This window comes from Chaetodon auriga, chromosome 7, assembly GCF_051107435.1.
Source record: "Chaetodon auriga isolate fChaAug3 chromosome 7, fChaAug3.hap1, whole genome shotgun sequence".
Lineage (NCBI taxonomy): Eukaryota > Metazoa > Chordata > Actinopteri > Chaetodontiformes > Chaetodontidae > Chaetodon > Chaetodon auriga.
Genome location: NC_135080.1, coordinates 9,798,466 through 9,816,888, shown reverse-complemented (window position 1 = coordinate 9,816,888; position 18,423 = coordinate 9,798,466). Strand labels below are relative to the sequence as shown.

The following is an 18,423-nucleotide window of genomic DNA, read 5'->3' as shown; positions in this document are numbered from 1 at the left end:
GTTCAACGTCATCAAACTCCATCTCCTGCAGAGTGATATGAGTCTGTGGTTGTTGTTGGTCACTTGCTCGATAATTACCAAAAGTGCGTCAGATACTGATCACTATTAGTGATAAATCACATGATCGTCTCCAGGCAGTGTTCACCATGAGGGAAGCAACCACAAATAGGCCATATTTTAAAGACAAATCTATGAACTAACCTTGGTTAGTGGTTTAAGCCTCTTTTACAGCTATAGCCTGAGCATGTTGTGAACTGTGAATCATATCAGCACCGTCTGTGTCAACACCACTGTGGTAGAGAAACTGGGTTTAGGTGGTTTGATCCTCCGTTCTTGTTGGCTGCCTCTGCTGCACAGCTAAGTGCTGTGCATGCGTGCGTACATTTAGGTGGGTTCAAAAGACACACAGATGTTGATTTAATCAGATATTTTACCACATGTTTTAGTGGCCTAAACCAAGTTAAACATTGAAAACATTAGTATGAGCTTCGTTATTACGATGAAGATTAATATTGAGATTCCCTATATAAAATTGAACACCATGCAAATATACTATGAAAAATACTAATTTTTATTATTGTTGTTGTTTATATTACACATAAGTTACAGCAGTAAGAAGTGTCTATTGCAGTCCTTTGTTCCCTGCTCATCCTGTTATCATTCAGTCCCTGTTCACATTGCGTGTGTGCTGTAATCATTGGATGTGCTGACGATGTTCACCCTTGGGCCAAGTTTGTGAAGGGAAAGTGCAGTTTGAACGAGATTAGAGAGAAGGAAGTCGAAAATGACAGTAAGCACAATTAAGGAAACATGATGGATGACTTGGCAAACATGGGGACAAGCGCTCGGTGAGTGCTGCATCAAAAGCAGTAGCCATCGTTGGCGTCGTTCACACACGTTTGATGTTTTGATCCCATTGCATTCGTTTTACACCATGTGTCATCAAGATAAAATGCTATGTACAGGTAAAATTATACATTCTTTCATTGCTAATTGTGTCCCATTGTACACTGTCCAGTCACACACACTGTTTACACGCATTTTTACTGTGGCATCCCATTATATGACAGCCTGTTACTCAGGGCTACCTGTGACATCTCCAGCTGAGTCGATGTCGCTGTGGGAGACTCCATGGCGCCTTTGTGTAGTGGTTTACGGCAGAGTGCGGCTGTCAGCCTTTTCCTGAACACCTTACACAGGAACACATAGATAAGGGGGTCCAGACATACATTAGTGGCCGACAGCCACAGGGTGGTTTCCTTGGCAATGTAGAGCACGTTCTGTGCCTTGCAATGACTCGCCATGCTGCCGGTTTGGGTCAGAGTGTAGGGAACACGGGCGAAGTGAAAGGGGGCAAAGCAGACAAAAAACACCCCCACCACCACAAACACCTTTGCCTTTGTTCTGCGAGTGGCTGCTTGAGATCTGCTCTTTGAGGCTTTGTATGATTCGTAGACCTTCTTGCTGATGAACGTGTAGCAGACCACCATCAAGGCCAGCGTGCCCCAGAAAACCACCTGTGAGCACACATCAAGAAGACATCCTCACAATGTTTGTCACAAGAAATTCTGATCAGTTGAAGGCAAGCGATTCCAAGGTCAGTTATTGTATCAATGTTTTAATAATTATGTAATGAATAGTGCACTGTATTTATATGCACCAATATCACAATGAAGATATATTAAAGGACTAGTTCCGCATTTTGTGAAATACACTTATTGACATCACTCTCATGTCGGTACAGTAAATATGAGACTACTGATAGATTAGCATAAAGGCTGGAAACAGGGGGGAAATAGCTAGCTGGTCTTCAGATACCAGCACCTCTAAAGCTCACCAGTTGACATGTTACGCAACAAGTTGTGGTTTTTGTCACTGTTCCCGGAAATAGTCTCACACATAAGCCACACTGTGTGTTTTTACACTGCAGTCTTTGTATGGATTGAACAATCCTCATGTAACATGTTATCAGTGAACTTTAGAGATGCTGGGAAGACAATTTAGTCACCTTTCCCCCCGTTTCCAGTCTTTATGCTAGCCTTAGCTGCCCAGGTGCTGGTTTCAGCTTCATATGTACTGTACTGTATGAGCGAGTATTGATTTTTCCTTTTAATTAAATTAAATAATAAAAAGCAATAGTTACCTGGCAGAAGTAGTTGAATCCTTCATGCCAGAGCAGGCCGGCTTTGCTCTTCATGGAAGTGCACTTCAGTTTGCCTCCAGAGACCCGCGGTGGTTGGTCACTTAGAATAACATTGGGTAATGCTAAAGACAACATTACCACCCAGACGGCAGCACTCAGCAGCTGACCAACGCGAACCCGCTGCAGGGCACACTTCCCGAAGGGCCTGACTATCTTCAGGTAGCGGTCCAGGCTGATGAGGCCCAGCAAGAGGATGCTGATGTACATGGTGATGTAGAACAGAACCGCAGAGTATCGGCAGTGGAAGGCACGCAGTCGCCAGGAGCCCACACCTGCATCGCTTAAGACTCTCAGAGGGATGGTCAGAGTCATCAGCAAGTCAGCCACCACCTGTTGATGAAGGATTTTTCTTAATTTATGTTTTTGTTCTGCACTGACAACATATATAAAGCCCTCATGTCTTACCACATTTTTAAGAAAGACCACAAATGTTGAGGTGCTGGGGATGTTGAAGAAAATCCATGCGGCCAGGGAATTCAGTATCAGGGCGAATATGAAGAGGATGCTGTATAGACAGGGGAAAACCACAGCTGTCACACTGGTATCCCGAACACACTTGATGGAAGTGTTTGACAGGGTGTTGTTCATCTTCTGATCTTTGCTGGACCTTCAGAGGGGTGAGACAGAGAGGAGACATGATAAGATGAGAGTACTGAGACACAGATAAAGCAGATAAAGCGACATATAAAGACTTAAAGAGGGAATACTATATTAAGTGGTTTCCAGAATCTATGCAACAATTATATTTTGTCTACAGTTGACTTATTTTTTAACTCCTTCCTTCATAACTGATGATAACACGCAGAATTTTGGTTTCTTTTTGTCTGAATTCAATAAGTAAAAGCCTCTTATTGCCAATTTCAGTAGCCTATAAATCCTAATGCTAAATACTGTATAGCCGCCGTATTTCATCACATTTAGGCAAGAGGTCACTCAGTAGAACTGACAGTTCACCGTGGTCTGACTGCCAATGACAACGGTGTCCAACAACCAGTGATAGAGGAAGTGTTCACACCCTTTATGTAAGTAAAAGAATTTATAAAAAAAAAAAAAAAGGAAAAATTAAATTTACAATTCCTGCATTGAAAATGGTGTAGTGAAAGCATGTAAGTATAATCAAGAAAATGTACTTAAAGTACATAGTATTATTAATACTTGCACATTAATGCAAAAGCAGCATTTTATTGACCTAGCTGGATGAGGTGAAGCTAATCTTTTTTAACCATTTTGTATAGCACTGCGCCCGATGATTATCTTCACTATGGGTTCACCAGCTGACTGGTTCCTCAATTGACTGGTTAATTTCAGTTTCTAATAATCCTGAAACAGAAAATTACCCAGAACCCAAAGTGACACCTTCACGATGCTTGCTTTGTCCAATCAACAGTCCAAATCAAATTAAAAACAGACTTTAGCAATTCAAAAGCAGCAAGTCCTCAGGTTTGAAAAGCTGGAGCGAATCAAAGAAAGACGGTCAAAATAGTTTTTGACAATTTTCTGTCAATCCGCTATTTGAAGAATTGACCAATTTTTTCAGCTGTACTTATGTGTACTTTTGAGCGGTTTAGTTACATCAAAATATCATTTCAGATAAAAAAAATCTTAATTTGTAATTGCTGCTGGAGACTGTCTGTCGTGGAGCAAACAAATGTAGTGGAGGCAGACGGTGATATGAAAGCAAAAGACCCAAGTAAAGTACAAGTACCTCAACTTTGTACTTAAGTACAGTACATGAGTAACTGCCGATATTTAAATTCCACCATTGGCAGCAACTAAATTCTGCATTTGTTCATTGTGAATTCTGCTCCTGTCTGACAGTATATCTGCCTGGTGTGCTGCCTTTACAATGAAAACTTTAGCAGCTTAAAATAACACTGAGGCCAGGAGCAGGTGCTATGGAAACCAAGATAGACGATGCTCTCAACATTTTTTTTTTTTTTTGTCTGTTTTAGTGTGCACACCAATGTTAATTAGGTCTGTTCCAGCTATTGTTACACAAATAGTTTTTGCCCAGCTTTGAATGGTATTTTATCTAGATGTAGCTACTTGTAAAGCCAATAATTGAGTCTTACCTTCTTATCGTGTCCTTATCGTCTGTGACTGCGGGGCACGTGAGGAATAATGAATAAAAGGGTGAAGAAATACAGTATTTCAGAAAGAAGGAAGAAGTGAAAACCCAATTTCCCCTTTTCTCCTTCTTACCCTCTGAAAGCAAATGCAATGAAAGAAAACCCAAAATTGAAACCTTCACTAAAGTGTGACTTTAGTTCTATAATCAGTTAAGCAATATACTACTTCTGACCTAAGGAGGTTCCAGCCTCTGTGTCCGTCTCAGCATTTCTCTCCCCCCTTAAGTGTGTGTGTGTGTTTGATGCTCTTACAATGGGTGGTCTCTGGAGCTACTGTGTGGCTGTCTTGTCACAATCCCAATGAGTTTTTCAGTCTTCCTCCGGGTGAAAGACCCTTTCCTTCCTTGCTTCCTGCTTCAATTGTCTGCCGAGAGGCTTGTTCTGCTCCGTGCCAGTCCCCCCTTCCTCTGCTAGCTTGCGTCAGTCTCAGTAGCTGTTGACGGGTGAACACCAAAGCCATGGACTCATTTCTCGACCCACATCCAGAGACCTCCTGCACCCCACAGCTCCTCCCTCCATCCTGCAGCCTATTTACCCCACCTCTATCTGTCTGTCTTTTGTCATCACTAGACTCAGTCCCCCACGAACCAGAGACAAAAAAAACCACACACATTACACCACTGACTTCTTGTGAAATGTGTTTTTGTGCTTCCTTTGAACTCATTTACCATAAATCCCATCAAAGAAGAGGCAAGTTACTGTATTTAACACAGTATTTTGTGCAACATGTAATTGTGTATTACTTTTATGTACTCTGTGCTTTTGAGATAGCATAAGAAGTAAGTATTCAACAGTCAACATTTTTTAATTAAACATATTTGCAATGAAGCTATTCACATGAAATTGAGACCAGGCATTGGCATTAACTCAATAAAACGACACAGATAAAGAAATTGTCACACTCCAGTTAGTCAAAAAGGTTATGTGCAATAAAGTGGAATGACACAGGATTAAAAAGTATTGAACACAGTAAGGAAAAGTGCTGTCCTGTGCTAATTACAATGAGCCGGGTTAGTGCATGTTGGTGGGTTAGTGCTTCCACTGTTTGACAAAAGCTTACCCAGCTCTGAATGCAAGTAAACAGATTATTTGTTACCAAGCTGTCACTCAAAAATGTCTCATTGTGGTTAGCTTTGCAACAACACTGTTAAGCAACACAACAGTGACACTGTTTACTGATCCATTTCTCAACTCCTAAATGTTCCTAGAAGCACTGCTGGGGCCGTAATCCGCAAGTGAAGGCACATCAGTCCATCATCAGTGACCATGCACAGGAGCTCCTCGCAACATTACCAACCGGGCATTCAGGAAGTTAGTCAGAAGAGTAGCACAAGAGCAAAGGACCAATCATAAAGAGCTCGAGTCGGCAGGTAGTTGCCACAGAGGAAACAATAGGCAATGCACTCCACCACCACGGTCTCTGTGCACAGTCACCCCCGGAAGAGTCAGCTTGTTTGAAGTTTGCAACACAACAAAAGTCCAATTTCTTGGCACCAATACGGTGCACCATGTTTGGAGGAGAAATGGTTCTGCATGCGAGCCCGAAAGTATCTACAGCAAAGTTTGCAGGTGGAAGCGTCGTGGTATGGAGCTGTTTCTCTCCTCACAGTACAGACAGAATCCAAATCATCAAAGGAAGATGAATTGAGCCATGTGCTGGGAAATTCTTGAGAAGAATCTGTTGGCATCCACCAGAACGATGAGGACGAGGAAAACGATCCATAAGAATGGCTCAGTCAGTCACCACACTTAAAACTAATTGATCGAAAGACTGTCTGTGTGGAACAATAGACCAAAATCCCACCCATTAGTTCTTCATGCAGGAAGCATCTCAAAGTCATTGCAACCAAATGTTTCTCCACCAAGTATTGAATACATTTCAGTGAGTTTGTTCAAATACTTTTTGAAGTATTTGCCTATCAGACATTGGATGATTTCAGACAGATCGGCGTCACCCTATTAAAGTCATCTTTACTGTCACCGCTAACACATGACTTCAGTGTGAGATGCAAATGTGAATTACCTTCAACTTATCTTGCTTTGCATGGAAGCTTCATTTATAATGTCTCTCCAAGACCTTTATTTGCCTTCTGATTTTGGACTTCCAGAGCTCCTACAAAAGTTTTTGTTGACAGCCCCCCCCCCAAGCATATCACCCTCTGTTTATCTCATCCATCCTTATTGTATTTCCTGTTGCACATAACTTTTTTATGAATTAGAATGCTACAATTTCTTTTTCCATGTAGTTTCATTGAGTTGTTACTATTGTCTGCTCTGGATTTCAGGTGAGCAGCTGCTTTGAAAAAAATGTTTCATTAAAAAATGTTGACATGTTGAATCCTTAAGTCCCCCACTGTATTCTGTTGTGTCTATAACCAGCACAAATACACTATAAATGATTGAACACTTTGTTTCACCCATGTCTGACTCAGTTTAGCTTTCTTAAAGTTGAATTCCCTTTCGTGCTCTCTTGATAAAAATAGTGGACTCTGAGAACAACACATTATTTCCTGTGTGATTTTACTTGGATGTGGGCCAGGAGTTATGACCGGGGGAAAAACATAGCTGAGAAATGACATACGTGTGTTTACCAGAGGCCTCCGAGTGAACTTTCAACTTTTGTGACAGGAACTTGTTGTTGTTGCTTAACCAGAATCTGAATTAAATGACAGTGACATAGAGACCTGTGGTTTTCTAGTTTTCACAAGTAATCTTGACCTAATTTCCCTAACAACACAGTTTACCTACAGATAAACCCTGCATTACCACATTTAGCAGCAGTCAGGTTTTCTGTTGCAGAATCACAAACTTAGCAGATCCTTTAGGGGATGTTCAGTAGAAAAAAAGGCTTAAAAATTACAATAATGCCTCAATTTTGTGTTTATTCATTACTACATTTCATAACTCTACAGCACACTTTAATTGGCAGCTGAACACATTCTTGATAGGCGAAAAACATCAGTGGCTTTTTGCACACTTCCTTTATTCTATGCTGTAAACGCCCATGTAAAGTGTTGATTAGCACACCGCAAATTGATGACATTGGCTGAAAGGCACATTTCAGATGAATTTGCGTCACCCTATTAAAGTCATCTTCACTGTCACCACTAACACATGACTTCAGTGTGAGATGCAAATGTTAACTAGCTTCAACTTATCTTGCTTTGCACGGAGGCTTCATTTGTAATCTCTCTTTCAGAATTCTATTTGCCTTCTGATTTTGGACTTCCAGAGCACTGATAAAACTTTTGTTGACAACCCCTCCCAGCATATCACCCTCTTGTCTCATGCTGTTTATCTCACCCATCCTTATTGTATTTCCTGTTAATGGGTTTCAAGCTATTTAGAATGACACTTTGATAAGACACAAAACAGCACTTCAACCTGGGTTTAAAAAGTAAATTCAACAAATAGCAAAAAAATATATAACGTGAAACAGTAATCTGACTGTCTACAGATCTATGAAATTATCTGAGCTCAGTCCATGGCCTCTGTCAGAATCTACTTTGGTGAATTGCCCTCTGCTTTCCCTGCTGAGGCTTGGAATGAGATGGACACACTTTTCATCATAGACATCAGTTTCTCCTTGAACTCTCTACACAGGAAGACATAGAGAAGCGGGTTCATGCAGATGTTTGTGGCGGCAAACCAGAGGCTGAGTTCCTTAGCAAACCTGCCCTTTGACCAAGCGCAGCTGGAATGGGACGGATTGTTGACTTGCTGGAAGGTGTAGGGGATCCTGACAATGTGGTACGGTCCGAATGACACAAAGAACACAATGACGACCAGAAAAACACGCAGTTTGATCTTCTGCTTTCCCTGGTTGTTATTGCTGCCGGAGTTTCGAAAAGACTGGATCACCTTGTTTGTGATGCAAATATAGCAAACCGCAATGACCACACTGACGAGCCAGAATAAAACATTCAGGTAAATCACTATCCTTCCATGGAGCTCCAGTCCAGCTGCTCCTTTCATGTCCATACAGCGGGTGATCTCTGCCATATTGGCAACTGATTTGTTACTTAAAATCATGTTTGGTAAAGCTGTGCTTCCAAACAGTATCACCCAGACTGAGCCTGATATCACTCTGCTAAAGGTCAGGTTCTGACCAAACAACTTGCTGCGGGGGGCCATGATCTTGAAGAGGCGGTCCAGACTTATTACACCCAACAAAGTGATACATGTGTACAGTGTACTGTAGAAAATGGGACTGACATAACATGAGAGTATGAATAACTTGTGCGGCGCACCCAGCAAGTCACCTGCAGCTTTGATTGGGATGTTCAAGGTCATGATAACATCAGCAGCCACTAGATTTTTCAGGTACACCATGAAGGTGGAGGTGGCCTTGAGGTGCAGAGACACCCAGGCCGCCACACCATTCAGTAACAAAGCTATGGGGAACATTAAAAAATAGAGCGCTGGGATAAATTTCGCATCATAAATGAAACTGTCACACTCCGAGTCGTTGTGAGATGTTTGGTTCAATGACATCACTGCACCTGAGGAAGATGAGAGTTTAAAATGCATTTTAGAAATCCAACTTAAGAAACATCATCTTCATATAGGCTCTAGAAAATGCAAATTGTCCCTCTGAATATGTGCAATATTGTTTGGAAACATGACAGTTACAAAAGTTTCCTGTAGTCAGGGAGAAGTCCTTCAACAACGAATCCTTTCTGTGGGTTAACTTAGTGTTTCAGAAGGCTTCTTTCAGGGCTCCACTCACTGTGCCGTGAACATCAAAGGGAAGATCCATACATTCATCCACCGGCCGTCGCTGATCCGAGTCCTGGTTGTAGCCTGTAGTGAAGCAAAGGAAGTGTGTTGTTTAGGTGTTGTTTATGCCCTAGTGGTGTAAATAAATTAGATTTTAAGCAATCTTTCAATTACAATCTTTTCCATGATACATGCATGCCATCTTCCAACACTTTCATTCACTGATATATGAGCTCAATTACAACAGATATCCTTGCATTTATTTATCTTTGTGAATCTGCACTCCGGAGAATATTAAAGTGATGTTGGGTTGCTTAATAACATATCACTTTTCTCCATATTTTTTCATAAATGAGATTTTTTTTAATTGTGCACTCAGGGGAATATCAATCAAACTGGTGTTGGCTTATTCATTTCAAAAATGGTGTTTATCTGTTTTTATAAATTAGCTCCCATGTCCCTAATTTACTAACCCTATCCAGAAATTTAAATGAATAAATATATTTAAATACATTTGAATCCAAACTCAGAATTGCATTTTTTTTTTCATACAGACTTTTAAATATAGAGTGGATGAAGAAGTAACTCACTGAACTAGTTAAACACAAAGTCTTTCTAAATCAAAACCATTTCCATTCTTAACATATTTCCCAGCTGTTTAAGCAGTAGTGACTTGGGATAGTTTAAAAAAAGTTGTGAGTATTTCAACTACAATTTGTCATTTTTGTGACACTACGGAAACACGCTATGCTTTTCTGGATCATTGATCGCATTTTATGAACTAAAAATGTAAGTAAGACACATTCTGATAGTAACTTACAGTTGATGGCTTGACTTCTCAAACACAAAGCTGCAAGAGGGAGAGCGTCAATGCACTGACATAATATCTGTTTTAAGAAACAGTGTTGATTTTCCTAGCAAACAAATCAACATCTCAGCTGTGTTAAGACTGGCAGTTCATCAGGGCATATGCAAAAATAGGAAAAACTTACTGGTCTTTCGACTAGATGGGTGAGGACTTGGTTTGAAGGCAGGTGAAGTGTTGGTGCACACATGAATCTCAGACGTCACTGCTTCTGTCTCGCCTTTAGGAGGAGCTGATCACAGTAAGCACTTACAGTTGAACTGTCTCGTATGATGCTGTGTCCTCGGATTCATTAGCATAACAAATGTTGCTCGTGTTGATGCACCTTTAGCCCCATCATCGTTTGTTTACATACTTACTTTTCCTTTAAGAAATATTGTAGCAGCAACTGAAGAGTCTTTGATTTAAAGTCTTTTTTGCTCTTCATTCATTTGATTCTCCTCCTTGTTACTTTGGTAACTTTCCTTATTGTTTGCCTGCCTCACTGACTGACTGATTGATTGCCTGCACCATGATTTGGATTCTGCAGCCACTGGTGCAGTGACATCATCTGACCAAAGGTGGCCTCAGCAATTAAAACCAAGCAAAGTGTGCTGCAGGCAACACTGGGGCTTATTGTCCGCTTAAACAAAGAGAGTGCAGCCCCCCAAGAGAGAGCTGTACATGAGGTTGGGTTGCAGTTCCATTTCAGTCAAACCAATTAGAAATGTTTGGTAATGTGTTGGTGTGTATTAGTGACCAAAACTATTGTTGCATTGTGCAGCGGTTAGAGTATTGTGGTGACTAACAAAGTCGGCGCATTGGTATGTCATTTTAATTCTTTATTTCCCTGCTTGGCACTGAGGAAGCCACTGTTGTGTATACACATAGTTTATTAGAGAGTAATTAAAGATAATGAAATGATTTAATGAGGCCAAACTGAATATTAAGAAATCCATTCAAACAGAAGAAATTAATTTTGGCAACTGAGCAATGCTCTTTGGCAGCGAAGCTATTACATTTGGATACAGGATTTATGAGAAATGTGGAAAGATTTATGATAGCATTTATTTTAGCCCTTGAAGTAACAGGCCCAAACTTCGTAGGATGCAATTATATTGTATTTTTGTGGAGCAGAGAAATAGAGAGCCCACTCTTCTGTAATGTTGCAGGCAATATAAGTCATAATGATGAGGGGGATAACACAAGTTCTCCAAAAATGCTTTATTATGCTTTTCATTTAAATTGCCCCTTAAAAACCCACAAGACTGACTGACATCATTACTCAGAAAATCAGCTAATGATGAGACTGTATCTGCTGCGACCCCATCACAAAGTAACAATATAAAAGATGACTTCAAACTCAAATCTATTGATATATGCGGGTCTTACAATAACACCTCAGTAATGGATTAAAACATAGTGTTCAGCTATGAAGACTTGAAAGAAAGTATATATAGAAATACATCTCAACAGAAAAAACAGTCAAACAGAGTCATGTCACATAGTGTATGTAAGAAGAAAGGTGCTAAAAGGCCACTAACAAGGTTCCTCTTAATGGGCCTTCAGTGTCAATAGATGCTATTCTCCATTGGGCCACTAGAGGGCAGTACAACACACACTTTAAAGATCAAAAGTTACTGTGAGACTTCTAAAGCTCTCTTACTACCGATGTTATTCATGTTATTCATATGTATCATTCCATATAATTACACAGGAGCCTAATTTGTGAATGAGGACATCTTATTTCTCTCTAACTTGATTTCATGCCCATTTGTTGACTAATAAATGACTTCTTTCTACTGCGAACTCCCCTCTCCTTCACCTGAATATGAGCCCACACCGATCCCTCTGGCTTTCATCATGCCAAGCAGTTTGTCTTTGTACTCCCGACACAGGTAGATGTAGAGAAGAGGGTCCAGGCAGGCATTGGTGGTAGAGACCCACAGGACAAATTCATGGACTATTATCACCCACGTTTGGGTACAGTTGTCAATGTCTAAGATTTCATTTAGTGTGAATGGGACACGAGTCACGTGAAGAGGCACAAAACATATGAAAAACACAAGAAGGATCAAGAAGACTCGTAGCTTGGTCTTCTTCTTTCCGTGGTTGTTGCTGCTCCCAGAGTTTCTGAATGACTGCAGCACTTTCAGGGTGATGCAGATGTAGCAGAACACAATCAGTATGCTGACGAGCCAGAAGAGGATCTCCATAGACAGAACCGTATACTTGTGAAGAGTCAGACCAACTGGGCTTTTCAGGGACATACAGAAATCATCTGTTGTGTTAATGGGATCCTGGTCTGTTAGAATGATGGCCGGTATACCTGTTGTGCCAAATAACACCACCCAAACCAAGGTGGACATGAGAAGGCTGAAGGCCACGGTTTGCCCTAACACCTTTCCACCTGGTCTGACAATTTTGAAGAAGTGGTCAAGGCTGATAAGACCCATCAAAGCAATGCTTGTGTACAAACAGCAGTAGAAGATCACATGAGAGTAACGGCAGTTGAACGCCCTCAACTCAACTGCTGCTCCGGGCAGCCTGCTCGCTGCCATCGGCGGGAGTGTCAGCGCCATGAGCAGGTCGGAGGCCACCAGGTTTTTGAGATAAACAATGAAGGTAGAGGTGGAGTGGAGGTGCAGAGACACCCACACTGCAACCCCATTGAGCAGAAACGCAATGGGGAACAAGAGGAAGTACAGGTACGAGATAGCCACATTTACAGTCACAAGGTCGATGGAAGCGCAGCTTGAGGAGGAGAGGGCTGTGCTGTTGGACAACATTATAGAATCTGGAATGAAGAAAATAACATACAAAACATACATCAGCAAAGGTTTGCTTTCTAATCCTGACCTGATTAGGTGTGATCACCTCACGGCAGTCAGTTCTGTAGGCCCTGCAGACCAGAGCCACATTCAGAAAGTTTGCTTTTGGTTCATATTTCTTTAAAGTGTTGCAACAAATTGGAAGTGAAGAGTGGCTTTGATTCATTGCTGAAAAAGGCCCGTTGGCATGACTGGAGGAACATGACGTGACATGAGAGGACACATCAGGCTTTTAGAGTGAATGATTGGGTTAACTTGAGGTCCAGCACTCACATGAGACTGAAAACTGCTTTAAATGTTCCCTGCTTGCCCAATTGGACCTGATTTGCATGTGTCATTAGTTTAAAAGACATTTGTTGCTATGATTTGGTTTTGAATACCTTCACCACAGCCTTTGAATGCATCCTGGAGGAGGAACCTGACACTTCCACATTTGACACTATATGACGGATGTTATGCAATTGTTGGATTTGTTTTCGCCACACTGAATACAAGAGCAAAAAACTTTATTGCATTACTTGAATCTCACAGACACATGCTGAATACAGATTCTACCACCTTTTAAGGTTTGGTATACAATCCTTTCTTCTTCTTTGTCACCTTCGTAATTGGTCTGCATTTAGAAAGTGTATTTAGTAAAAGCTTCACCAGGATTCTCCTCATTAGTACCTTTTATACATTCAGTACTGTGTAGTTAAATTTAGACTCATATTAACAAGTGAATATACTGCATAGAGAATGCTCCTTGACATTAATAGCTACCTAGTACAACAAAAAGGCAAAAGAAAAGGTAAGGCCCACCCTAGCGTCAATGCCTGGATGCTGTTCACTAAACCATATTTAAGCAATGTCGTGTTCGGTCTGATCTTCTAACCAGTAAGTAAGTTCGATCAAATCTCATTCGAATCTGAAAAACAATTTCATCCCCAAAAAGCTGTGAAACAAAACATAATATTTAGTCACTCACCAACAGTGGCATTCTCCTTACCTCCACAGTGTGTAGCCTGGGGGGATTAACGCCTTCAAAAGATGTATTAACAAAGCGTTTCAGCCTATTTAACCAGAGAGATGCAAATCCATGAAGAGTACTGCAGCCTCCGTGAGGAAAAAAGGGATTCAAATAACATAGATTGTGGTAAACCATGTGTTTTTAGGCTACACTGAAGTCGTCCCCGTCATCTGTCACATCCAGGTTGCTCTTTTGTTCTTCTTGCGTCAGTATCGATCTGAATGACAATTGACGTGCTTCAAAAGATGTGATACAATTCTTTCTTAATGATTGCTTCGCATGTTTTTCTTTTCACGATTAGTGGCTGTGAGAACATAGAAGAGGAACTTCGTGCTGTTATGTAGAATAGAGAACAGAAAAAATGTGCCAGTGTCGGTTCTTCTCCTAAGCAAACATCAAAACTATGTAGTCATGTTTACGCTTTGTAGCTTCTCTCACAGGCAGTACTCTTTTCATTTGTCAATAAAAAAGAATCTGATTAGTTTAAGTTATAAACTGAACCTGCAGGTTTTTAAAGGCATGATATCATAATCATTTTGTGATGATAATGAAGACAAATATGTGATCTGGCACACAGATTTCGGTTCTGTCTCGAGGACAAAGCTCAGTCTCAGTCAACATGTTGATTACAGCGAAGCACTGTGTGTGTCATACCACATAAGAAGAGTCTTTATTATGCCCCGTGGTTTTAGGTACAGATGGAGGAGTCTCTCAGAGGGGTGCTGCCTGTGTCTGTGTCTGACCCTCTCATTATTAGCCAGCTACAGGTACCAGGAGGCAGCCGCAGGGTCTTGAACAAAGTGGTCCTGAAGGACTTACAGAGGAAGAAGTAGATGAGAGGGTCCAGGAGAGAGTTTAAGGATGAGAGGAAGAGTGTGCTTTCCTTCAGCTGGAAGAAGAAGAGTTTGAGCTTACAGTCAAAGAGAACCCCTCGGGTCTGGCTCATGGTGTACGGCACACGGGCGAAGTGAAAGGGCACGAAGCACACGAAGAACACTGCCAGAACCAGGAAGACATTCGCACTCATTTTTCTTTTGGCTCGGTTGGGCTTCCGAACCGTTGACCCACTCTGCGTCTGACATATGGTCCCTCTAGCGCTGTGGGACTTGGTGCGGGAGTAGGATCTGTACAGCTCTTTGGTGATCAGAGTGTAGCACACTATCACAGTCACCAGGTTGCCCCAGAAAATAACTTGACAGACGTGATTTACCACCTCGTGCCAGCGCAGCCCAGCCTCTGTCTTCAGGTCACTGCACTTGAAATAAGGAGAAGTCGGGGTTTTACATGTGAGGATCATGTTGGGCAGACAGAGAACCAGCAGGAAGGTCCAGATGGCTCCTGAAAGGAGTTTGCGACGGGCCAACCGGGCTGCGTTAGTCCCCCGAAAGGGCTTGAGGGTCTTTCTGCAGCGATCGATGCTGATGAGGCCGAAGAAGAGGATGCTGATGTACATGGTGAGGTAGAAGAGCACCGAGGAAACCCGACACACAAATACACGCAGCCCAGTGGAAGCCATGTTGGAGTCTGACAACACCTGCAGAAACACAGTGTGCAGTCTTTTACATTTTACCCGTTAACGGTGCCACTTTCTAATTAGCCTCTTTTTATAAAGGGCTTCTAAGATGTAACTCATTACTTTATTATTGGTTATTAAATCTTTAGATAATGGATCAAAGCAAATTAGAACATTTGGGTTGCCAAGTTGTGAAAAGTCTGTCTAACTGGTGTTTATTCGTTTTCTCAGGACACTTTATTTGTCTTCTTAGCTGCTGGGCATCTGGACCGTAATCCATTTATTAATTATTTATTAACATTACAACTGCAGGCTTGATGGATTACTGTAAAAAATACTTTGTCATTCATTTATTAACAGGTGGAGATAATCCCCTGTGTGTTGCTGATGACTTATTAGATACTGAAATTATGACTGATGATTATTAACATGTGTAACTTCAATGCTGATGTTTATTCCCCTTTATTACTATGTTTTTGACACTTATAGCTGCATAACTTCATGCCTCACTAGAACGCAAGAAACTCATGACTGTTTTTTAATGACTTGGATGAGAATGATTCAGCAAGAGAGAGTTTTCACAACCTTGCACCCAAAATCTTGTTCTTCTGAATGACTTCTAACTAATATATAGGAAACAGTTTAATAACCATTAATAAAGCTATTAGAGGCAACTCGAAACCCCCTTAAAGTGTACCAGTCAAGCCAAACCTTGAAAGGGAACGTGAAGGTCATGATGAGATCCGCAACCACAATGTTCTTCAGGTATATAATGAAGTGAGACTTTGAGGGAATCCGAAAAAACACCCATGCAGCCACGCCGTTGAGTGACAGCCCGAGCAGAAAGAGAAAGGAGTAAAGAACCGGAAAAACCACCGTCTTCAGAACATTGTCACGGGAACAAGTGCTGTTGGTGTGGCTGTGATTGCCAGGGAACAGGAGGGAAGTTGCATTTGTCTCCATGAGGGTTGCCTGAAAAACACAAGAGGAGGCTGTTCTCAGTATGTTCTCAAAATTAAAACAAACAAACAAACAAACAAAAATAGTCAGATACTCCCCAAGAATATGAGTCTTTCATGAAAAGGTGAGACATCCTTGTATATCTACATCTATATACATACTGCATTGATGTCTCTACATCATATAGCACAAAAGAAATTTCAACATTTACACAATCTGTAATTCTATTCTACCTGATTTATTGTAATCAATAGATTTTATGGTTTTATTACTGACCTGTCAATGTTTCTGATACGCGTCAGTGAAGTCCCATCAATGTCTCAGTGCCGGTCCTGTCGAACGTTCCCTTTCCTGTATTCTGTACAAACGTGATCTGTCTGGTCCACACCGTTTCAATAGTGTGTGTGGACGTGTGTGTGTGGTTTGGTGATACATAAGTCACAGGAAGACTTTCTCTTTTTCTTCTTCTTTCTCTTTCCTGTCATGAGGAAAGGCTGCAGACTGCACTTCTACATCTATTTTAATAAGGAGGATCAGTTCAATGTATTAATTGGCCCCGGAGGAAGATTGATTTGCAGCAGAAAGCAGCACACAAAGATAATCACAAGCTGAATGCATCTTCTAAACAACTAAAAGGTACAATAAAAGACAAAAGACTGCAATATGTAGCTAAAGAAACATTTAAAGGTCATCATCTGTACATCTTTCCGAGCTACTGTTGCATGCATGTTTTAGTGGTGGACTCTCTAATACTGACAAGTTGTTTGGATTAAAGTGTTAAGATGTGATAAATGTGACTCCTTGTTGTCCTTTTAAAATATGATATAAGCTAATGTGTTTCCTCTTATTCCCCTATTTGACTTTTGGTAGTCGTTCTTGCATCATGTCCACAGCTTCTGCAAAATATGCTAGTATGTAAGTGTATTTCTGCACAGGAATAAAATCATTTGGAGGTCCATAAATATTTGTGTTATTGGATGAATGCATTGCAGTCACTCCATTTGATTTGACTCTCAGTAGCTCCTGCTGTGAGTCATGCTAACCTGTAATTTGGTTCATGTAAACCTGCATAAGTGAACAGTGATGTGCAGGAAAACAACGTCAGGGTTATCCAAGGCAAAAGTGATTTGTCACATCATGAGTCATTTAACACAGCCTTCTCTTCATTTTGCCGGATTGTTCCTCTGGGCTTGGGATGAACTGCAGCCTTTCCCAGCATGCACTGGGAAAAAAAGCAAGAAAACACTCTTGACAATCTCAAGTGAGCAACACAGTTAAGCACTCATGACTTTACCACACATCCCTGCATTCTGACACCTTTAACTATTTATAATAAATCCTCAAATAGTCTGAAGAGGACTTTCAATACAATACAATGCAATTCCTTTGCAAGCAAACAGCTTGGGAGCATATGGCAGTAAAACCATCTGTTCCGAGGTGGAAAAAATATGAAACAGTGTTTCTGGCAGATGCTTCACCAATATGAAATTTTCCCACTGCTCACAATCCCATTCACATTTTGAACTCACTGCCTTTCCAGGTCCTGTTAGTTGTGAGTTTTTCTACCGTGCGGTCTCTAAGACCGTGTGCATGTTGTGAAACTCTTTTTTTAAGTGGTTTCACCCTTCGACCTCGTTCTCTAAGAGACAGAGCATGAAGAAACTTCCCCAAATTGTCGTCTGTTGTATAGCATGCACAGGTCTGCCCAAAAGTTTTCAAGAAGAAGCTAAAGCTAAAGAGAGACAGGAAATGGTGGAGAGAGAGGGAATGAAGAAGAAGTCTGCAGAGCGTCAAGTTGCCTCAGTGCACCTGCATCCAGACCTCTAAGTATATCAAGTATTCAGAGGTTGCAAAAAGAGTAAGGTGCACATTAACTAGGATGTGGGTATAAAGTGGAAGTAAAGTAATATATGCTTCATTGTCCTCTCAAAATATTGACCTGTGAGCTGCATGAAGCTAATCTATGAAGTGTTTTACTTTACTTATTGTGTTATTGGGTTGATATTATGTGTGCATTATTTTATTATCTTTTCAGTAAATAAACAGAAATGTATCAATTCATATGTCCGTATTGTAACAGAAATAAGAAATGACCTTGAGATGATAAAAGCATCATGTATACAGGTTCATAGCACTAAAACCAACTGAACTGTCTCAACAGTGAACACACACGGCAAGCAAAACTGTCATATTGTACTCCAGTGAGTTTGTCACC

The 18,423-nt window shown here is 41.0% G+C and overlaps 2 protein-coding genes and 2 pseudogenes across 3 annotated transcripts; all 4 read right to left on the bottom strand.

The window, feature by feature from the left end:
• Positions 1 to 603: 603 nt before the first annotated feature.
• On the bottom strand, positions 604 to 4,828 carry LOC143323501 (P2Y purinoceptor 13-like). 2 transcript variants are annotated; one of them, XM_076735373.1, is made up of 5 exons: positions 4,585 to 4,828; positions 4,276 to 4,303; positions 2,609 to 2,810; positions 2,144 to 2,533; positions 604 to 1,517 (listed from the first exon to the last, which is right to left on the bottom strand). In XM_076735373.1, the coding sequence occupies exons 3-5, from the start codon at positions 2,789 to 2,791 to the stop codon at positions 1,044 to 1,046; spliced, it is 1,047 nt and encodes a 348-aa protein (XP_076591488.1). In that variant the 5' UTR covers positions 2,792 to 2,810; positions 4,276 to 4,303; positions 4,585 to 4,828; the 3' UTR covers positions 604 to 1,043. The 2 variants fall into 2 exon arrangements, with proteins under 2 accessions (XP_076591488.1, XP_076591487.1); XM_076735372.1 differs by lacking the exon at positions 4,276 to 4,303.
• A 3,005-nt stretch (positions 4,829 to 7,833) lies between these two features.
• Positions 7,834 to 8,826, bottom strand: LOC143323149 (P2Y purinoceptor 13 pseudogene; annotated as a pseudogene).
• A 2,731-nt stretch (positions 8,827 to 11,557) lies between these two features.
• Positions 11,558 to 12,688, bottom strand: LOC143322859 (P2Y purinoceptor 13 pseudogene; annotated as a pseudogene).
• A 528-nt stretch (positions 12,689 to 13,216) lies between these two features.
• LOC143322858 (P2Y purinoceptor 12-like) lies at positions 13,217 to 16,614 on the bottom strand. Its single transcript, XM_076734260.1, has 3 exons — positions 16,485 to 16,614; positions 15,960 to 16,220; positions 13,217 to 15,269 (listed from the first exon to the last, which is right to left on the bottom strand). The coding sequence occupies exons 2-3, from the start codon at positions 16,209 to 16,211 to the stop codon at positions 14,424 to 14,426; spliced, it is 1,098 nt and encodes a 365-aa protein (XP_076590375.1). The 5' UTR covers positions 16,212 to 16,220; positions 16,485 to 16,614; the 3' UTR covers positions 13,217 to 14,423.
• Between the last annotated feature and the right edge of the window lie 1,809 nt (positions 16,615 to 18,423).

Excerpts from the sequence above, each read along its gene's own strand:
- LOC143323501 (XM_076735373.1), bottom strand. The coding sequence starts at position 2,791 with ATGAACAACACCCTGTCAAACACTTCCATCAAGTGTGTTCGGGATACC. Across the intron at positions 2,534-2,608 it reads TGGTCTTTCTTAAAAATGTG|GTGGTGGCTGACTTGCTGAT; the intron begins GTAAGACATGAG and ends CTTCATCAACAG. Across the intron at positions 1,518-2,143 it reads GATTCAACTACTTCTGCCAG|GTGGTTTTCTGGGGCACGCT; the intron begins GTAACTATTGCT and ends GTGTGCTCACAG.
- LOC143322858 (XM_076734260.1), bottom strand. The coding sequence starts at position 16,211 with ATGGAGACAAATGCAACTTCCCTCCTGTTCCCTGGCAATCACAGCCAC. Across the intron at positions 15,270-15,959 it reads CCTTCACGTTCCCTTTCAAG|GTGTTGTCAGACTCCAACAT; the intron begins GTTTGGCTTGAC and ends GTGTTTCTGCAG.